This window comes from Molothrus aeneus, chromosome 10, assembly GCF_037042795.1.
Source record: "Molothrus aeneus isolate 106 chromosome 10, BPBGC_Maene_1.0, whole genome shotgun sequence".
NCBI lineage: Eukaryota > Metazoa > Chordata > Aves > Passeriformes > Icteridae > Molothrus > Molothrus aeneus.
In genome coordinates, this window is record NC_089655.1 from 13,157,559 (window position 1) to 13,178,922 (window position 21,364).

The 21,364-nt window shown below is 42.8% G+C and overlaps 1 protein-coding gene across 2 annotated transcripts; it reads right to left on the reverse strand.

Annotated features, from left to right (window-relative positions):
• Positions 1-157: 157 nt before the first annotated feature.
• Positions 158-19,028, reverse strand: MELTF (melanotransferrin). Of its 2 annotated transcripts, XM_066556557.1 has the most exons (15): positions 18,916-19,028; positions 16,257-16,411; positions 12,570-12,669; positions 11,041-11,223; positions 10,574-10,730; positions 9,660-9,727; positions 8,862-9,049; positions 8,502-8,682; positions 7,409-7,560; positions 6,912-7,008; positions 5,861-6,055; positions 4,551-4,707; positions 2,491-2,558; positions 2,208-2,395; positions 158-1,403 (listed from the first exon to the last, which is right to left on the reverse strand). In XM_066556557.1, the coding sequence occupies exons 1-15, from the start codon at positions 18,959-18,961 to the stop codon at positions 1,125-1,127; spliced, it is 2,214 nt and encodes a 737-aa protein (XP_066412654.1). In that variant the 5' UTR covers positions 18,962-19,028; the 3' UTR covers positions 158-1,124. The 2 variants fall into 2 exon arrangements, with proteins under 2 accessions (XP_066412654.1, XP_066412653.1); XM_066556556.1 differs by lacking the exon at positions 18,916-19,028 and having other exon boundaries at positions 16,257-16,664.
• Positions 19,029-21,364: the final 2,336 nt, after the last annotated feature.

A 21,364-nucleotide genomic window follows, 5' to 3' on the forward strand; every position in this document is an offset into this window, starting at 1 on the left:
ATCCCAGAAAAGCAGAAGTTTAGCTACCAGGCTGGTTAAAGTGTGAATAAAGTTTTCATGTTTATTTGCTATTTTCACTTATTTATGTGATTGCTATCTGGCTTTACCAGGTTTTTATTACACTACATGTCTGTTCATCCCAGGATCATGAGGGGGTCTCTAAAGTCACAAGGCCAGTGCCTGCCAGCAGCACAGCAACATCTGTGAATAGTGCAGCTATGGATAAAAATAAAACCTGAATACTACAGCCAGTAGAAATGGCTACTCAGAAGTGAAGTATTTTGTTTCCCGTACAGCAAATACAAATTTCAGGCACAAGGCACTCAGGATTGCCCCCTGTGGAAGGAGGACAGTCATGAGGTTCTTGATGAAGGCTGCATCAAACTAAAGATCACAGGACATCTCTGGCCAGCCATGAGAGAACTGGGTGTGGAAAGTCAATAAGCTCAGTGGATGCTCACATTTGGCTTTGTTCTTTTATCTGTCAAAGATGGTAATCCCCCTTCCAGTCTCTCTGGGCTTCTTTTTCATCCAGTGATTTTTGAAATTTCCTGTACTTTCCTCTGCTGGAAGGTAGAAGACTGTCCATGGCAGAAGCTGGACTGGTCTTTATTCACAGCCTGTCCATTCTCTGTGCACTTAACCTCTGTGGCAGCAGAGCTCAGGAGAAACAGAGTGGGATGGGTAAAGCAGGGATGTGGAGTCTGAGCATAGCCAGCCAGGAGGCGACTAGAGAGAGAATTCACTAGACAAGAGTTTTGATATTGCCTTCCAAGAAATTCTTCTACGGGTCAGAAACCCAGAATCCATCTAACAGTTCTTGGGAATCCTGGGTGGTTCAATATCAGCAACAACAGCAGAGATGCTCCAGTTTTAGACTGATCTTGTAAAGCATGTTGATACTGTATTGCTGGTTTCTGCCCCAAATTCCACCCCATCCACACAGACAGGGGCAGCTTCCAGCCCTACCCCACTCCCTGATGAGCAGATGCTGTTGGCACTTGCCCTGCAAAGAGGCAGGAAGAGGCATTCACATGGTAGCACAGCATGTTATCCAGACAGCAGCTTTTCTGAAGAGAAGGTGGCAGGGCAGAGGTGGCCTGGAACTTCCCACTTGGACCATGCTAATCCAGGCCTTGTATCTGACACAGAGCAAGCAGGGGAATGACAGTAGCCATGAGGGAGTACTGTGTTATCCTGTTACCTGCCCCAGAGCACTGGGGTGTTTGCATCCCTTCAAGGGACTCAATATATTCACTCCCCAGCCATTCTGTGTATGTTCTCCTCTCTTTCACTGGCACAATCTCAACAGTAGAATCCTTAAAAATCAAGTCTTTTCCTTGAAAAGCTGAAGAATCAAACATTTTGAATCCATTTCCATTGCTGCTATTTCCAAAGTAGACCTGAAAATAATGAAAAATTCTCAGCATTTTGCAAGATGAAGTGCCATGTTGCTGTCATCCAACATGAAAGATGATAGGAACCGTTTTGTAGATTAAAAATTCATACACAATTGCAGAATCTCTCTTATGCGTTTGCTTTTAGATGCTCCAGTAGATCAGATACAGAATTCTGCCACTGGCAATTACATGAACAGCATTTGTGATTTTGTGTTTTTAGTTACTATCTGGAAAAGGAGCTGTAATTTTTAAAAACTCTCTTGCCCTCAATATTGTTATGCAATACAGGGTTTGGCTGCCCAGGAGTTACAGACATGACTGAAGCCTAGCAGAGATATTGCTCAGTCTTGATTTTGAATTAATTAACTTCAGGATGGAGAAGAAGGAACCTCACTGTGGCAGCCAGGCACACTCTGCCTGCGTGGCTTACCATGGACATGGCTGCAGCATAAACAAACCCAGCAAAGTCCTACTGCATTCCAATGAAAATTCCAGAATGGAAAAGCGTTAGTACAACGCAGAAACGGGGGACAGCCATGGGAAAACACCTTAAGCTCCAGGGAAATTATTACTGCAACCAGTGGCTGGGCAAAAGGTTGAAATCCCTTGAGTACCAGGGTGGTTTTACTGGGTGAGTCCTATGGGTAGTATTTCACTTTCTCTGTCACACTCCCAACAGGACTGTGCACTGTGCACATGCTGCCAGTGCCATGAGGCAGGATATGGCAGTGTGGTCCTGTTGTCTTTATCCTTGGACTGTGTAAGACCATTTATAACTCCCCCCAAAAATAAAAGGATTATTAGTACCTGGGCTCTGTCCAGTAGTCCATATAGAGCAAAAACATTGACATCTGGGTGAACCATAACAGCCTGAGCTGGCACCTGAGCCAGGTGACAATTGGCAAACTGGGTGACTTCAGCACGGGCACCATTTGGACACAGTAACTGGAAATCACTGGACTTCAACTTTTGGGCCCAACTAGCAGTGTTTTTACCTGAAAAAAAGAAACAGATCATTGTCAAGCAATGAATGCTTTAAAGCAAGAAAAAATAATTGAATTATAATAAAGAGACATGTAAAACCAAGTACCATCTGTGTTCTCAAACACTGTAGAGTGCTTCACAAAGGCCACATCCCCAGAATCCTCTACCAGGCACCTAAAGGAAGTCAAAGATAAAAATGCTTTCAATTCAAAGCATCTTTAGGTGAACCACATTTTTTAATAACTCATAGGTTCAGAATGCATTTTTTTTACAGGCATTCCTGCAAGCAAATGTACTGGACCCAAAGTTAGTAAGAAAAACCAGAGAAATCTTGGATGGAGAGAAGAGAAAAAAAATATTAAAAAAATATTCTGAATTACAAATTTCAAGAGTGGAATAGAGTAGAAAAAATTATTAAAAACAGTGTGAAAAACAACAAGAAAGACCAATACTAAATGAGTAAAGAAACAGGAGATCTATTATGTGATATTCAGTGTAGCATTTGCAGCCCTGTACATTGGAGATCTCCAGTTAATCTAAATGCAATTTCCAAAGTTTCTTCTAATTTTCTGAAGCAGAAGTAGCCCAACATGCCAAGAGACCCTAAAACCACCTCCTTTCCTATGTAGTTTATTCTATAAGTGTTTTCAAGAAGCATTTCCTAAAACAAAGTAACGAAACCAATGAAATGGATGTAAAGCTGTAAACTGCATGGCTTATGCAGTACAAAATACTGCATATTAGTTAGTTATGACTGTTATGACTGTTAGTTATGGTTAGGAAAGTTATGACTGGTAACAGTTACCCAAAATACATATATTTCAATTGCACCTAGTTTAACATCAACAGTTCCAATTAAAGGTGATAAGTCACGATGTGGCTGACACTGTCACACAGAGAACAAGGACTCAGTGGGGCTGTTCAGTACATTTCCCCATCAGAAAAAACTTTCCTAACAGATTTTTCAGTACTCTGTGCAGTTTGATTTGCTCCAGCCAGTGGTATATATACAAACTGAATGGCCTCTCACACCTCTATCAAATTAGTCTGAAGACAGCCAGAGTTGAAGGAATCTGGAAATCTGAATTTTAAGTCCATCTGAATCACCTTCCATAATTCATTCTTTTTTCAGAGGGGATCACCTAAGTGGCACAGATAGATCTACCCCTACCTTGTAGAAGACTGCAGTCCTCTGTTTTTTCACCCAAATTCTACCATTTTAAATACTTAAAACTTCCCACATCTCTCAATGAATTAAGCACCTTTTCCCTTAAAAACAAAAAGTGATCTCTATATAAAGTTTGACTGTATGGGCCCTTTTATCAAATGCACAATGTTAGAATTATGAGCAAGGCTCATGCAGCCTGTAACAGCATTTTTTGCTCATCCATCTCCTGACTGGGAGCTGTCTCTTTAATCCATGAAGTACAGCAGAGGATCTGGAGTTTGCCTGCAAGGCTTGTACCCAGCAGAGCAGCTGGACTCAACTAAATAGATTTGCAAAAAGTAGTTATCCAAATCTAACACTTCATTATTTACCAGGCAGCTGCTGTTGAAGTCTCCTCCCTGAAGGGAAAAGGTGGCTTTCTGCCAGCCGTTCCATGCAGCATTACCTTCTGAGGTGAAGGTCAGGAAAAGGAAGTGCTCCTTCCATATCTAAGAGTTTCACAGTCTTTGGGTATAGCCCCATCTGTACATGTACACTATTGCACAAAGTTCCATTTTATATTATTTTCTCCCCTCTATTTTTAACATACTTTGTTTTGAAGAGGATTTGGTAAATCAACATTGGCCACAGCTGTTTGTGCTGTACAGAAATCTACCTTCACCTACAGCCACCAATGAATCAGAGTAGTGAAGACACCCTCCAGGCTCCCTGTCACGAGCCTGTCACTCTCTGCAGGGACTTACAGCAGCCAGATCCTGGCAGCTGTGTACCTGCTTCCCTGCTTTCCCACCTGGCTGTCTGCAAGGCAGCTGGCAAAGGCTGTGACACGAGCCAGTGCAATGCCTTACACCATACCTGCACTGGTGAGGACATCTGGGGACACACATCCCACCTCATTTATAGCAACAATAACCTCTGCCTGCTGACTGGGATGGAAGGCAGGCACTTCCTGCATGTTGCCAGGCTGACACTGAGTCACAGCTGTGGGTACCAGTTACCTGAAGGCTCCACTGTAGCTGTAGTAACGTTCTTGGCTACTTGCACTGCATTTGTTGTTTCCACTCTCATCCCCAATACACAGCTGACAGAGCTTGGCTGGGTAATTGTCCTGCTCAGCTGAAGGGACACAGCTGGCAGAGAAAAACTCACTCACAGCTGGGGAAAGACAAAACCAACATAAGGAATGAAAAGTGTGGGCTCTTCACAAAAAAAGGGCAGACATCATGAAGTTATAACCAAGGCAGGTTTCAGTAGAACACTAGAAATAAAGTTACAGCTGCCTTACTGGAATTCACAAACTAGAACTTCTAAAATATTTTTAGAGCACTATTTAGCTGACTATGTAATGAAAGCAAAGAGCTTCCTAGGTGATAGATAAGAAGGCAAGCAAAATTAGAATGTGGAGTTCCATGTTTACAGATTTTTGTCTTGTTGTGCTGCATGTTTCATTACCTAATGCAGCTGAAAATAAATGCAATAAAATCCTGGACAGAGGCACCAGGATGCATCACCAGTGCTCAGGATAACAGGGTGTGCTGGGGGAGCAGTCAAGGAAGTGAAGGTTCTCCTCTGACATCTGTGGCAAGCTCTGAGCTCACAGTGTTAAAAGGACATGGACAGTCTAGAGCTGATACAGTGGAAGGACAGTAGGATGCTCAGAGGGCTGAAACACAACTTGCATTTACCAGGCTGAGAGCTGGACTTGGTCAGCCTGAAATAAGACAACTAACAGTGTATTGTTATCTTAATCTACATGGTAGGTTTTTCAGGAAGACAGAGCCAGATCCTTCTCAGCGGTGCAGAGCAAAAGGATGAGAAGAAACAAACCATAGTTACGAGAAGGAAAATTCTGATTAGATATAAGAAAAGAAATCCTTTGTACCAAGGATGGTAAGTAGTTGGACAGGGTCTAGAGAGGTTGTGTGTAATCTCTGTCCTAGGACTTTCTCAGAACCTGCCTGGACACAGCCCTGAGCAATATGAACTACCAGACCTTTTATGCAGTTGCTTGGAATAGATGACCTCAAACTGTCCCTTCCAACCTAAATTAGTCAATTATTTTGTGACAAAGAAAGGGAATACTTTCATGTTAGATGTAACATTTTCAGACCCCTCCACTAGTCCACACTGGTGGCAAACTTAAAATTTCAAATCAATATATTAAAAACACAATACCCCTTCACAAATAGGGGTATGATTAATACAGATATTATAAATACAGAGCTATGAAATATCAAAAACACTTCCCTAATTAAAGTTTATCATTAGACTATTACTATCTTTTTGATATGTATTACTGTTTTCTTACCTTGAGGAATATTACAGTTTCTGTTCTTAATAATCCCCCTCTTAATGAGTACACCAATGGGAATATTCCATCCAGCATTTCTCCCCAGTCCTGTGTGGCAGGACTTCTTCCCTCTCAGGTCACTGATGGTGAATGCATTGGACACATTTCGTTTCACTAACACCACAGCATAGTATGCATTGCTGCTGTCATCAGCTTGTAAAATAAACAGAAAAAAACACACAACACATTACAGCTTCTCTTATGCATTCCCACATCTTAGTGATCATCTGTGCATCCATTACACTTATATGGTGGCAACTTCAATTGCACCAACAATCTGCTAGTCAGGCAGCATGGATGTACATGGAATTGCTCTTCACTTCTGCTGCCTCACACTGCTGCATTCACCTCTGGTCTGTAAAATGCTACTGCTTACACCTGAACTGAATAATCCAGAGACAAGATGAAGAAAGTGTTCTTGCTCCCACCAGCTCTTATAAACACATCCCTCTGAAAAACAACATTCAGGGCCATTAGTAACTCAGCAAATCTGCTTCAAGAAGTTATTTTTATGTGAAAACTTCAAACCTGCATTAAAAGTTCTATGAATTTTGCAGCAAATTTGAATTCTGCCTTAGTGACACTGTGGATACAAGCCCTCTTTTAATCAGTGACTGAAGCAGCCACACTGAGAGAAAGAATTTGCTTGTAACTAAAATCTACTGTGCAATTTCTGTATTTTTGCTTCTCTTAAAAATATTTTGACTTTATGAACACTAATTTTTTCCAATGAAAATATTTTTTTTTCAGAATTCAAAAAACAAATGAAGAAGTACAAGACTCAAAATTGCCAAAGACTCAACCTGGTCCTGCAGCAGGACAGATGAAAGTAGCCTCACTGTAGAAGCTCATCTCATATCCTCCTCTATCTATGATGTGAGGGAAATAATTCTTATTTCCTTTGAAAACAGCTTTCCCAGCGGGGCTGGGAACAAGGACTGTGTTTTAGTGTTGTTTTCAAACAACCTGGGAAAATAAAGTCAGTATTTATGTTTTTGGATCTTCTTACCAGAGTAACTTTCTCCAGCAGCTGGTATAAGGCCATATGTCTTCCCAGCTGTGTAAATATCAGCTCCACCCAGAACTACAGCATCACTTTCCTTTTTCTGAAAAATAAAACATAGGATTTCTGTGAAAAAACCCAGCACATCCTTTCCCCACTACAATGATGACACCTTTATGGTCACACCTGTGGCACCCTGAAGGGCAAGGCTTACAGCAGAAGAGCATCACACTGCTAAAGAAAACCTCCCAAATGTGTACAGTGAAACAGGGACAGGAGATTTCACAGACTCAGGCTAGACTTAGCTGGGAAACAGTGCCCTCATCACAGGCAAAGATCATCAGGGTTCAGGCTCATCCAGAGCATCTGAGCTACAGATCATCTCCTTCAAATCCAGTGTTCCTGCCTGTCACCAAAGGGAGTGCACATATTTAACCTCACCTACCCAGCAGAGAGCAGCTTCTGCTCATTTGGTTTATGGCACAAGGATTGTAGCAGCCTACCTGGATCATCTCCATGCACTCTTCCTTTGTCTTGGCTGAAATACACTGAATTGCTGGCTTCAAATTCTTTTTTCTAAAGGCAACGGCCATTTCACCACATTTCCAAATCTCCTCAGTGGACACAACACACCAGTTCAGGCTTTCTGGCATTGCTGCACAAAATTGAAAAGCAAATGCTACATTCACTTTCTCTGCAGTACACAACAAGGATTCACACTGCCCACTGTCCCATGTGTCCCATACGTGTTATTGAAAAATATTTGCTTCCCATCCCTCCAGCTCAGACTTATACCTGACCAGGAACCAGGGCACTCCCTGATGAGCAGTGATGTCTGCACTGCAAATCTCTCCACAGCAAAGGAACAGTTCCTACAATTACTGACCATTAAACCCAGCTTAGTATGTTAGTGGAGTGCAGCAAAAAGCCACCCTGAATACAACCTGTATACACCCTGATACACCCTGTCACATCTGACAGTCACAGAGCAATGCCCAGAAGAGACAAATCAGAAAGGTGAAGGGCTTTGCCACAGCACAGATCACATCTGGGAGGCTCGCTTGCCAGGATTTTTTAGCTTCTTAAGGCAAAGACTCTTGCAACTTGTGTTTCTGACTTTCCCAGAATGTGTATCAAGTAATTTCTAGCTTCTTCTGATTGCAGGAAAGACCATAATGCTTCAATAAAGAGTAACTGAGGGGTTCCGTCAGCTTAGGGGGGAAATCCTCTGCTAGGAATCCATTCATCCATTTTTATAGACTACCTGGGGATTTGTGCAGCAGCACATTATTATTTCCCCTTGTCAGCAGGTAAGAAATTAAGTGCCAGGCAGCAGTAGCAGCTTACCAGATTAATGCCTCTCATACACCAAGAAAGGGTAGAAAATGCCTGCATCTTTTAACAAAGTTGGACAATTTGCACAGGAAAATGTTAATACAGTATTGTCTCTAGGTCAAAAAGTGACCTTTGCCCATGCTCAAAGATCAGACTGGCATCTTGCCATAACCAGAGAAGAAAATAAACCAGAATCAAGATGATCTGTGTTATCAGCTATCTTTTTTCTTGGTTATAAAGAGGAATCTACAGACAACTTACTATTGGGGTTGCAGCTCAGAGCTTGCATGGCACGTAGATACTCATCCCCCAGCCATGCCTGGTAATTCTGAGCTGTGATTGCAACAAGCTCTGTGGTGGCATCTCGGAACAGAAGATTCTGGGCGCCGTAGACGGCAGAGTCGAACATCTGAAACTTGGCACCCACCCCATTAAATCTTTGCTGCAATGTTAAAGAAGAAAGAACCTGTCACACATTGCTCTGTGTGGGATGTGTGACATCCCATACACCTTCAAACCCCACAGAGCCAAAGGAGCTCAGATATCCCATTTTCAGTCTGCTTAGACAGCTGGGAGAGCCCTTCTAAAACACAAAGGAGCAATGAAGAAATGGCCTCCTACTTGTCCCTGGTTGAGGAGCTGGAAGAGAACTGTCCCATCTGTGTCAGGCCGCACAACCACGGCCCGAGCAGGGACTCTGGCCAGGTGGCAGCTCCTCCACTCTGTCACATCAGCTCTGCTGCCATCCCTACACAGCAGCTGGAAGTCCTGGGAGCGCAGCCGCTGGGCCCAGGAGGAAAGGCTTCTCCCTGAAACCACAGGAGGGGGACAGACATCAGCTGGGGCTGATGCTTCTGGCTCCAAGCCCCACTTACACATGTGGAGCAGAACACACATCTCCTCTGAACTATTCCTGACTGCACAGCCTATCCTGTGCATCCTCGTGGTCCTGTAGTCCCATAACATTTGTGAGATTGCACTGAGCTGTGCTGGGGTCTGCAGCACTATCAAGAGCATCCCTAGTTTAGGATCACGTACAACATTTTTTGGGGATTTTTCCCCTGGGCCAGACATATTAAAGCAATGTTATGCTCAAGGTAGTTTTCACATAGTGCCAGATAAGGCAGGTTAATGCTCTTTTAGTCTCCACTGAATCCCTTGGCAGGCTGGAGCAATGTAACAGTCCAGATCTATACAAAAAGAGGTTTCTGCCGTTGAAGGTCTCTTTCCAGAAGCAGCTTAATATTCCACCTTTCACCTTATACTGAAACTATCAAGCATTTAAAAAAATTCTCTATCTCAATCTATTTGCTGATTCCTCAATCCAAAATACATCAAATATTTGATATTGTACTGTTATTACAAACACTGTATTTCAGATCTTGCAGCCATTATTCAACAAGCTTCAGGATTACTCACCATCTGTATATTCAGGCACTGTGCTGTGCTTCACAAAAGCAACTTCTCCAGCATTTTCAGCCAAACACCTAATAAATATAAATCCAACCACAAAGAGGCATTACAAAACCCCTGTGCTCTGGCCACTGCCAGCTGACAGCCCGAGGGCTCTGTGCTCCGTTCCATCAGCCACAGACACTGACCTATTTCCTTGTGCTCAGAGTTTTGCTCAAGGCAGAGACTAGAGGCTGTTGGAGCATGAAGTAAACTATCATTGTCATCTGGTGAATATGAACAACATGTTCAGTGCTGCCTGGGACAAACACCATGACCTTCTTTGTCCAGGACAGCTCTGTGTCTGAGGCAGTCACACAGTCCTTTGGGGAATACACAGAGAGGAGCAAGTGCTTCTCATAAGCAAATTCTGCCCTTGTAAATGCTATGACTTGGGGCCTGGGAGCTGCAACACAGCACACAGATGGGAAGGAGGAAAAAAAGATTAGTGTGCAAAAATGGAGGGCAGAGCAACTCGATAATTCAGAGCAGCTAGGTGGGATAATTGAAATAGCCAAGTAGGGCACCAGTTCAGCTCTCAGGCTCCAAGGATCATCAGGTTTCACTGGGAAAGGTAAGTCAGCAAAGCTTGCTGAAACACTCAGATTGTGTCAAACAGCTGCTGGACAAAGCAAATAGCAGTGGGCTTTCCCTGCCCAGTATATGTGCTAAATATCCATTTGGTTTTAATATTCAGATATTAATACCTGAAATAGTGAGTTAAGAATTACTTTTGATCAGTCAGGTTAAAAGCATGGCTATCCTAACAAAACTATAGACTTCTAACAAGATCAACTGGAAGCTCTGTAGATTCAATTTCTTGTCAGTGAAGCCTGTGTGGAGAGGGTACAGCAATAAAAAAATGGACAGATCATTTTTACCTGAAAGCCCCACTGTAGTCATAGTATTGCTCTTGGGAATTTAGTTCACATTTGTTCTGTCCTTCTGAGTCCCCTTTGCAGAGCTGACAGAGGGATTTGGGATAGTTCACACCATTTGCTCCAGGAACACAGCTTGCATTGAAATAGTCACTTACAGCTAAATGCAAAATTAGAATGAGGCATTTTTAGCAATGAATAAACAAGATCAATTTCATTTTAACACATCCACACAGTACATCTCTAAAAAGATCCAGAAGGCACAAGTTATTTTCTTCTTAAAAGATAGTTTCCAAGTTTAAAACAGCCAAAAACCCTGCAGTCTTCATCAGACCTACATTAGAATCCTACAGGGAGCATCAAAGTCAAAGAACAAAACAGCAGCTGAGTCACATTTCTGTACACACACAGAGGGTCCCAAGATCACTGGGAGAGCATTGCTGAAGGGATGTTTGCCCTGTAAGCCTTGCCTTGTGGAAGGTCACAGCCCATTGGTGCCAGGTGCCCGGTGTCAGTGAGGTGCCCCACGGGCACGTCCCAGCCTGCAGTCCTGTTGATGCCAGTGTGACAGGAGCGCGCTCCCTTCAAGCTCCCCATGGTGATGCTGGAGCTTCTCTTTACCACAGCCACAGCATAATAGGAAGTTCCAATCTCTGCATCATGGGAAGAAAGAGAAACAACCTGAGTAGCCCCACAGTAGCATTACAGTGACATACACTGATTTTTGGACTCCTGTGCCTGCCCTACCCACTATGTTCACATCCTTGCTGAGACCCCGCTGACTGTGAATCAGGGTACCCCGTAACTTTTCAGTGTGAAATGTCTTAGTCCACAGGCAATCTGCTCTAACTTTGGAGGTCACTGCTTTGAAAGTGAGGTTCCTTTCAGAAAGAAATTTTCTATTACTCTCAATATATTTTGATTGAATTGAAACCAATATAATTTATTCCACAGTGGATCCTAATTTTGTTACAGCAGAGTCAACTGATGTCTCTGGAGCATCCCAGCTGATTTCATTATCATTGTTTTACCGTTTAATATAACTCAGAGTCAAGAGCTGAGGGTTTGAAGTGATCATAAGGTCATTCAATCTGACTTTATTTAGATCAGAAATCACTAAATTTCTTCCACATTTCTCTGATTTGAGCTCATAGCCTGACTAATGGCGAAAGTCAGCCTCTGGATCCTGAGGCCCATTTGGTTTTGAGAAGCCAAAGTACAGGTCCCTCACCAGTCATGATGTGTTTAACAGGGTGGGGGCTGCTGGAGATGATCCAGGATCCTATGGACTGACCCCAACAGCCACTTCTGAAGATGCCTTTGGCCAGGTAACACTAAGACCCAGCTACAAAACAAATCCAGCTCCATCTCACAATAGAGTGATGGGACAGCACTGCCAGCAAACTTCTTCAGAGCTCTCCCCTCCCTTGCATCTTAAAGTTAGGGGGGGCATCATCCAGCTCTGAACTACACAAATGTGTTGATACTGAGCTCTTGGTCAGGATGACAAGCCACCACTGAGTTATTGTCTCTGCCTTGAACAGAAATCAAAGCTTAAGGTCACCCAGACAAGAAGCAGAATCTAGTACTTCCTTTCTTCCAGCAGGTTATCATACATTAGTAAAAACAAAATCTAATTATTCCAATGTATAGGACTGAGAGATAAACCTAGTGATTTATGCTTAGCAATTCATTCATCTATAAAGTATGGAACAGAGAACATAGAAAGCAGAGGGACAGTAAACAACAATCAAAAACCAACCCAACAAATTTATTACAGGAACAGCTACTCTGACCTAAATGCTTCAGGACAGGCTTGGCCACAGCCCTGTGTCCTGGTTCCCCAAACAGTCTGTTACAGGCAGGAGCAACCAAGAGGGAACCTGACCCCTACCCACTGCTTAGAGTCTTCAAGAAGACTCCAAATAAAATGCAAGAAGGATACAAGCTTTTTCTTATGCATTTTAAGTAAACTAAAAGGTATTTAGTCAGAATATACCTTGATCATATACTTCCCCAACCACAGGTTTCAGACCATGCTCCCTTCCAGCCTGGAAAATCCCACGGCCATCCAGGGTCACTGCATCTGCCAAGTCATCCTGTGCAGACACAAGGGCAGAATACATGTTAAACCTTAATTATCAGTAGTTATCAACAACCAGAGTGCCCATGCATTTAGAAGAGGCCCTTAGTTAATATGCATTTGTGTTTTCTTTTATCCAATTATTTAAAGGGCGCACAAATTTCTGAACAACTCTTACCAAGAGGGATTTTAGACCTTCAAAACAGCCTTCCTGCAGAAGCCATGCAGAAACCAGCCCTGCACAATGATGGCTTCATCAGTCTTTATACTACAAAGGAACCTTAGAAATGGATGCTGCAGCTCTCAGCTAGATCTTGAAGCCCAGCAATTTTAAGTTTCATTCTGCAGCTAGTGCCCCAAAGCTTGAAGATTTAAATAAAGTAGATACATTTTTAGATCATACACAGATAGTTCAAAATAATATTTTTGGGGCTACAAAATCTGAATGCCAAAGTGCACTCTAAAGCACCCTTAGAGCCTGCTGGCTTGTGGCTCAGCACAAGGCAGACATGCATTTTGTGAGTGGGGGAGCAGGTGGCAATGGCTTCCTGAGAAGGAGGAAAGTATCTAAAAAGACTGCTCAAACTGGGAGGATACAAATCTGAGGCATCCACTTTTGGGAAGGTGCCCAGCAACAGCAGGTGTTTTCTGGTGACTGTAACACCAAGCTTGCTGGGATGCTGCTACAGCTGCAGGATGCTCTGGAGAGCACAGGATGGGGATACCCAGCAGCAGGGCCAGCAGAACTGCTGCACACACCCCTGGCAGCACAATCAGCTCCCTCTGGCTACTGAACCTATGGGAGCCAGGAGAGGCCATTTCACACCCAGACAAGATATTGCTGAGAAAATAATCAGCAGTGGGATATTTTGCATTTCTAAGCTAATTCCAAGTTTCTTATCAGTTTGCTTGACCTCTGCTTTGGCCCTGGAGGGGGTAATTTAGTTTCTCCATGCCTTGGGAGCTTGCAAAGCATTGGCAGGGCAGGGCTAGGACTGCCTAGCACACCACAGCAGCTTCCCACAGGCTGAACCACATAAAGAGCTTGAACATTTTTTAAGGCGTTTTGTGAGAGCACAGGTAATATGCCAATGTTGACATCTAAACCAGATTTGAAGTTGCCATGTTATTTGAAATCTTTTGCTTGTTTGGCTTGAAAAAGAAAAAAGATTATATTCATTAATCAGCTGAAACAATAGTTGTTCTCATGAATGAGAGCTGAACAAATCCAAGGGAACCTGAGGTGGGGTTGGGATTGGGAGATATTTGCATCTTAAAGAACAGACACAATTCTTCTGAATAACTAGATGTAATATTCCACTGGTGAGGGTCAGACCATAGGACAGTGCAGGAATCAAATACAATCTGTGGTTTAGGAGGGACATGACAGGAGAGGAGGGGGGAGTTAGAAGGCTCTTACCCTCAGGGAGAACATAATGAGCTTCTAGAATTGGTGGGGGACCAAAAGTAGAGCAGATAAAATGGAAAGGGCTGCCTCAGAAACCATGAGGTATTATATGGCCATATTTTCATAGGAAATAGCACTTTTTTGACTGCAAAGCAGAAACTTTGAGCTCAGTTTAGACACAGAGTCTCTGATAAATAGCTTTTGTAAAAATAGCACAGGACAATAAAGGTCTATTGTTTTTAACATGAAGTAGTTTTCAGGCTACAGATCTCTCCTTTAAATAACACACAATTATTGCTGAGGTGACATATCAACAGCAGCATGGGCATTTTTATTTTCAGCAAGCATTTGCCAATAAATTTAGCAAAAGCACAGGACTTGGCTACAATTTTTTATTAAGTATACCTGTGATGGTAATCCTCTCTTCATTGTTTTCAGAGGAAGTTTATTTCTGTGTGTCACAACATTTGAGAATTACCTACATAAGTGTTTTAAAGACCTGCTGAAAATCAACTCACATTAAATATTGTCAGGTTCCCTAGTTAAATATTTAGGTATTTCTTAATTTTTACACACCTTCAATCGAAAAGGGTTTTTCCTTTATCCGTGTGCTAACACATACACAGGTCTAAGTCCAAGTTATGCAGTGTTACAAAACAGCATCTGCCCCTTCAGCCACTGTGTCCTGCTCCCTTCTTGGCCTCAAGGATCAGAGTTCAGTGCAGATGCCAACTCAGGGATTCCACACAGTCCTACCCAGAGTAGGCCAGCTTGAATATTTAGTAGATTATCAGCACAAGGGGAGAAAGCAAAAAGGAGATCTAAAGGACAAAGTCTTGTCTGAAGCCTTACAGTCAAAATTCATTTTATCAGAAAGCAACTTACTCATGCTGTCTGCCTGCTTGCTATTTCCAATGGCTTGCAAATGCAATTCTATGAGCTCTATATTTCAGAATCAGACACTCATCAGCCCTTTATATAATCTGCTTTGCAGAATCTAACAGCTTCCTCTGTGCAATGCAGCAATCAAGTGGTTTGGAGAAGATCTGACATTACAATGCCCTGTCTATTCCCAAGGTGAGATCCACATCTGTATCAGTATCTGCTCTCAGATATTCTTCAATACAGTCTGACACCCTTGCTCAAGAACAGCATTTATCAAGAGGCAATGAGGCAGTCTGAGTCGTCAGACAACCATTCTGCTCCACTGACTAAAATTACAAGGTATCAGTTCTTGAAATCTGTTCATTTTTTCTAGCCACATAATCATCAGCCTCATCTCCCTTCAAACTGTTCTTTCAGATCTCCTTTCCTTCCTCTGAACCTCTTGTCCTTGACAGGTTGCATCGCCACAGAAACCTGGTTCCCGGGCATATCTACAAAGAACATTCTTTATTAGCACAGCCAGCCCTCCCTTCCCCCACACCCTGCCAGTGATGACAGCCATGATTACCTGCCTCCACACTTCTTCCAACATCCACTTTTTACTTCCTACCCCCTCCAAAGGAGGAAATTATTTTGCATACATCATTTTGCAAATTCACATGTTCACAGTCTTTAAAGCCTTCCCCAGAAGCACACTCTTTTTGAAAGCTGAGCACACTCTGGGCAGCTGAATTAATGCAGTTTAATACAGAGGTTTGCCCTTTGCTCACCCCACTTACTGCTTTGCCTTTCTCTTGTCTCAGTATTGGAAGATTTGATTTGATTACACTCAGCACATCTGTTTATAAGCAATTTCCATAACAGGACCCTGAAATGGGAGTTTGATCCAGAGTTTATCGAAATACAATCTACTTAGAGGCTAAGCAGCACAGCTTTAACTACTGTCTGCATCTTGTAGCTCCATCCCTTCTTAAATATCTGCTAAATAAATCTGACACAATTCCCAAATCAAAGATTACTACTTGGGAGGAAATATTTAAGACCTTAGCTGTGTTCCTAATGACTGGCCATTCGTGAGCAGCCAAACAGATGACATGGGGTCATTCTGACATTCTAGTTCATATGTATACTTCTGTGCTTTTTTGAACAAAGATATGCCTTGATTTGTCAGAGCCATGAATGCCAGGAAGCAGAGGCTCAGCTGCCTGGAAGGCCACACGCTCACCATAGAACAGTGCAGCTTGCCAGGGGATTATTATTTGGCACATGGAGAAATTAAACTAGTGACACTGGTGTCACTCACAGCTCACCTTGATCATCTGGGTACAGTTAGCAGCTGACCCCCCTGCTGTACACTCCAGAGGGGGAAGGATGCCAGCCTCACTGAAGGCCTTGCTCATGTCATTACACTTGGAAAGTTCTGGTTCAGACACCGTGCACCACCGGACACGCTCCAGGCCGAGAGCTGCAAACACAGCACCAAGAGAAAATATTACAAAACCCATCTGAGCTTTTGGAATAGAGCTTACCATGTAGAGACAAACTTTCGTTCTGCTTTTCTCCCCAAACAGAAAAAAATCAGGGCTCAATTCACTGTGAGTCCTTAGAGGTGATTCCCACTTTCATTCCAATTACATGAATACTGAAATTTTTTTGGACTGACCACAAGATTAGACTCAGATACTGAAATCCAATGGCATTTGTTTCTGACATAAGAAATGCAGGTACCATGGAATAGGTCAGGGCATCCAGACTATTTTAAACACCTCGCAAAACACACCATCGTAATCAAGTTAAAACCATGTTAAACTATTATTTAAAATGATATGCTACAAAACCAAAGAGACTGTCCAAAGACAACTCATGTCTTGAGTATTGCTAGTTATTATCTGGAGTCCGGCATCAGCCCTTATTGGTCTGTATTAAAAAAGCAACCTTAGGTGCTCAAAAGCCTTGCCACTAGGCTTGTTATGAAAACTAGAAAAGTAAACTTGGCCCTTCAAAACAGTCTTTCATAAGAGATCGTAACCACAGTCAGGAAAAGGGGAGGGCAGAGCCATGAATGAAAAGACTGAAGTTGAGTAGTGGAGATTTCCATTAATTAGCAAAGAAAGGTGCCTTTCAGCAGCCCCAGACCTCACCCTCCTAAGTGCCAAAGCTACAAACACTTGGTTGCTTTTGTGGGGAGAGGTCACCGTGCGCAGACAGTGCGGTGAAATGGCAACACAGGCGTGGGACAAACAGGCACGGTCATTTTCGTCAGCAGGGACACAATATTCCACTGCTTGTCTACAATTTCCATTTTTAAGCAGGAGTCTGCTGTAAACCATTTATCATGTGGTTTTCTAATACCTGCAAGTGGCCCTCTACTTCCCCCCCAGTGCCATGGAGCCGAGATGCCACATCTGACTGTGCAAGCTAAAAATGACTCCGCTAGTGCCCGCCAGTGCTCCCTGCACATCTTCTGACTTCCTGGCTGCAGACTAAACAAGACTGTTGATGCCAAAAGATCCAACAGCGAAACTCTGGGTTTGGCTTGCTGCTCCTCTGTGACACAGAGCCAAATCTACTGCTGTCAACAAATACTAAGTCAGACTTGGAAAGCTTACGGGAAGATTTCATGGCAGCATATGCCAGCAAAGGGAGAAACAACTGCCCACCTCTGAGCTGCAGGAATTCTGAGAACCAAGAGGGTTGGGAGAAAGCTACAACAGGTCATAGTAAAAATACACCTCACAAAAACTTCATGTTTGTACTACCTCATCTGTCAGGGTGAAATTTCACCATTAATTCCTTGGGAAGGGAAGAAAACTCCTGTTTTTCATTTTGGGGTTTTCTTTTTATAAACATAAGCAAAGAGAAATTAATCTGGGGACTCAGCCTCTCAGTGTGTATGTATGCTAAGTGCCATTTTTCAGCCTCAGCTTTCTGATTTTACACACAGACACACAGGGGGTAAAGCACAAAAGTATGAAAAAATCATCAGCCATACACCTGAAACATAAAATTCTTTTAGCTCTATATTTCAGCCAGAATAGTGAAACAGCATGAATCCACTGGTTTTTTCCTCACTCATCAAAACCAAGGCTTTATTGGTCCCTTTCGAAATTGCTGAATTTTGTTGTTAGAGGAAAGTCAGATCTGGGCAATATCCTAGCTCCTTCCTTACAAGTTAGCCCATCTGAAATGGGCTTGAGCACAGACAAGGCCTGCAGTTAGCCTCTCTTCCTACTGCCAAAGAAAACCAGCTTTAAACATCAGGTCAGTGTCTGAACCCAAGTTTATTCTCAATTCTGGCCCTTCTGTGTATCAGTAGATTTATAAAGCTTAAAATGGCAGAAGCTGGCAACTTCCATCTGAAATATGCTCAGAATCCTAACACAGCCAGAACTATCACTGACAAACATCCCAATAACTCCTCAAAGTAATGGTACTACATTGTGTAACATCAAATGGTTATTTATACAGCTACTACTACAGCATCAAGGGCTTTCAACAGAAAAAAATGGGGGGAAAAATAATTAACTTGGATCATTTGTTTTCTGAAGAACTGAAGAGTGCTTCAGAAACAGTACTTACACCTCTAGTGAAATTAAAAGCACTCACCAATACAATTTGGGAGTGACAGGAAAAAGCCAACATGTTGCACAGAGCATGAGAAGTGAAATAAAGCAATTATTTCTATTTTTACAAAGTGTCATAGAACTGCTCCTTGTTGTGAAAAACAGACACCACTGAACCAGAAATTGATTTAGTGCGGGGGAAATACAACATTTGACACCAATGAGTCTAGATATATGCATGGTGTTCAATACAGCCTTTTCTACTGCTTTTCTATTACTTCCTTCTGTTTATTTCCTGGCCACATGAGACTAGCTCTGAAGTGGTTCAGTGGTTCTAGTTTCCTTCTGCCCATTCACATCACACAGAGTTCCCGTGGCACAGCAAAAGCTTTTGGAGGACACTTACCAGCGTGAAAGAAGAGAAGATAGAGAACATTTCTGGAGCTCTTCATGGTGAAAATTCTGTGATCTGCAATTTTTTCAGCCTTCAGAACTCCCAGAGATCAAGGCTCCTGCAAGAGTGCTCTCTCCAGCCTGGTCTTAGGTGTAAATCAGCTGCATCCAATTGCTGATGCACTCTGTTCAACAACAAGCCCTGCTCACCTCAGCAGGCGTCACCTTGTAATGACCACAGGAAAAGAAAGCATTCCCCTCCCCACACTGCCTGTACGCTTGGAAAAATACACCAGACCTGGAAATTGCAACATATCTCAGGCACCAATGAGGTCGCTACTGCCTTGGCACCACCCACAGAGTTCATTCAATAAACGGCTACACACCGGCACACAGGGGTGGGGCAGGGCTGTGGAACCACATCCTCACTGACATCTGTGCATTCCCTCTAGCTGGGGCTCAGGAAGCAGGAGGAGATTCAAGGTAAGCAGTTTATCTGGCAGAGTAGACAGCAATTGATGCCACATTCTCAGCATTGTCACAAATTGCTTAAAGCCATCATCAGAAGCCCAGGCTCTAACAACAGCAAAGCCTGTACACTCTACAGGTGGTACAGCACATGCTAAGTGCACATTTCCTGAAATTTAATAGAATTTTAATTCAGCTATAAAACAGCTGAATCATTCTGACTTATTTTAAGGTTTAAGAAAAGGCCCAGGAAGGATTCTCTCCAAGAAAACTGCTGACAGTAGATCTGTTAAAAGCTGGTGTGAATTCTAGTATAACCTTCACAGAGCAACCCTCATTTGTGCTGCCCTTTTATTAATTTCCTATTATTCAATGACCTGCAGCTGCCTGTAACACTTTGTTTAGATAAAAGTCATTGAGGGGTGCTCAGAAACAGAAGGGCTGTGTGGTGTGAGTCCTCACACCCAGGCAGGGCATGAGCCACACAGCTCTGTGCATCCCCACCAGCCTGTATGGCCGGGAGCGTGGCAGGATCCTGCAGCACTCCTCAGCTACCTGACTGCAGGTGGGCAGGATGCTAGCTCTAACTCTCACTAGCACCTGTAAGGCAACAGCTGAGTCAATTCATTGCTATTTCAAGTTTAGAATTTAAAAAAAATATAAAATGATCCCCCCAGACTTTCTTCCCAAACAAAACCTTACGGCTGAACTCTGATTCTTGGCTCCTTAGACAATCTGGAATTAATTGTCCCTTTGTTGTCTTAAGTGTTAAAGAATAACCTGGTGCCACTGGAGTATTTCCAAATGTTCTCAAGGACCCATTGCTCAGATCCTTCCTGTGCCCTTCCTACTGGCCAGATTAACATCTGAAGCCCTCTCTCCCTGATGTTTGCAGTAGGGCTTACATTCATATACAGATGACAAGACCGACAGTCCTAGCATCAGTTGCTTAAGACTGCAAGGGCAGGATTAGTAAGACATGAATCTGGTACCAGGGCTCTCCTGTGGATCCTCTGTGGGAATGGTTCAGAAGGCAGAGGAGCAGCCTTTTTGTACAGGAGGTCTGTTCTAAACACAGCCCCCTCTAAACAATCACAGGAGCACAGATCATCAGAATTTAGATAATTTTCCTATTTCATTCTTAACTCTGAGTATTTGTGCTTTAAGGAGACATTAAATTTCTTAACCTAGTTTTCAGCACAATTCAGCAAAAGTGCCAACAAGGAAATAATATAACTTACAATAATAATAGAGGGTAACAAATACTTCATCAAGCATGTGTCTGTACAGCAATTACAAATAGTTGGGTTATCAGGCAAGAAGAAAACCCACTATGCCTTCACTGGGCCAGCAAAAGAGTGTTAATACATCAGTGTGATGCCATTTGGACTTCCTAATTACTCTAGTTGTTAAATTAGAAGCCTTTAGCAAAATACATGTGTTGTAAAATGTAACTCTAAAATACTGAAAAGCACACCCAAGAATCAAAAGATCTATCAGCACCAGATGCTGGAAAAATAAGAGCCAGAGAAAATCTAAGTAATACAAAACCCTAAGAATTACACAAGATAAGACAAGAAGGAGCATCAGGGCTCTCAAAATCAGCTTTTCTGTCAGTGTTCAAAGGTAACATTGGAAACAAACAAAACTAAAAATGCAAAGCAAATACTCCAGAATCCCATGGGATTTCTTGATCCAAGACTTGTTTTCACTCCCTCATGACAACTTTGCAAGGTAACTGCTGTGGACTTCAGTCAGAGTGGAGTGTTTGGTGACACCTGGCTACTATAGGACAAGTGCCTGGGGGCAAAGTTTGGTGACAGCTACTCAGACACTCCAACATGGGAAAGAGCAATTCCTCACAGACCTACTCAGCTGAACAGGCTCTTTCTGATGGGTTAAAAAAAAAGTAAAAAGAAGGGTATACAATACAGAGATCTCAGATGTGTTTGCAGATTTGATAGAGATTCATATCCTACTGGGGTTTTTTTAGA

Bases quoted from the DNA above. Each gene is read 5' to 3' on its own strand.
- MELTF (XM_066556556.1), bottom strand. From the start codon at position 16,478: ATGGTAAGCTCTATTCCAAAAGCTCAGATGGGTTTTGTAATATTTTCT. The intron at 11,224-12,569 runs GTATATTCTGAC...CCCATGATGCAG, and splicing joins TGGGGAAGTATATGATCAAG to AGATTGGAACTTCCTATTAT. The intron at 9,050-9,659 runs GTGAGTAATCCT...CTGTGGTTTCAG, and splicing joins AGTGCCTGAATATACAGATG to GGAGAAGCCTTTCCTCCTGG.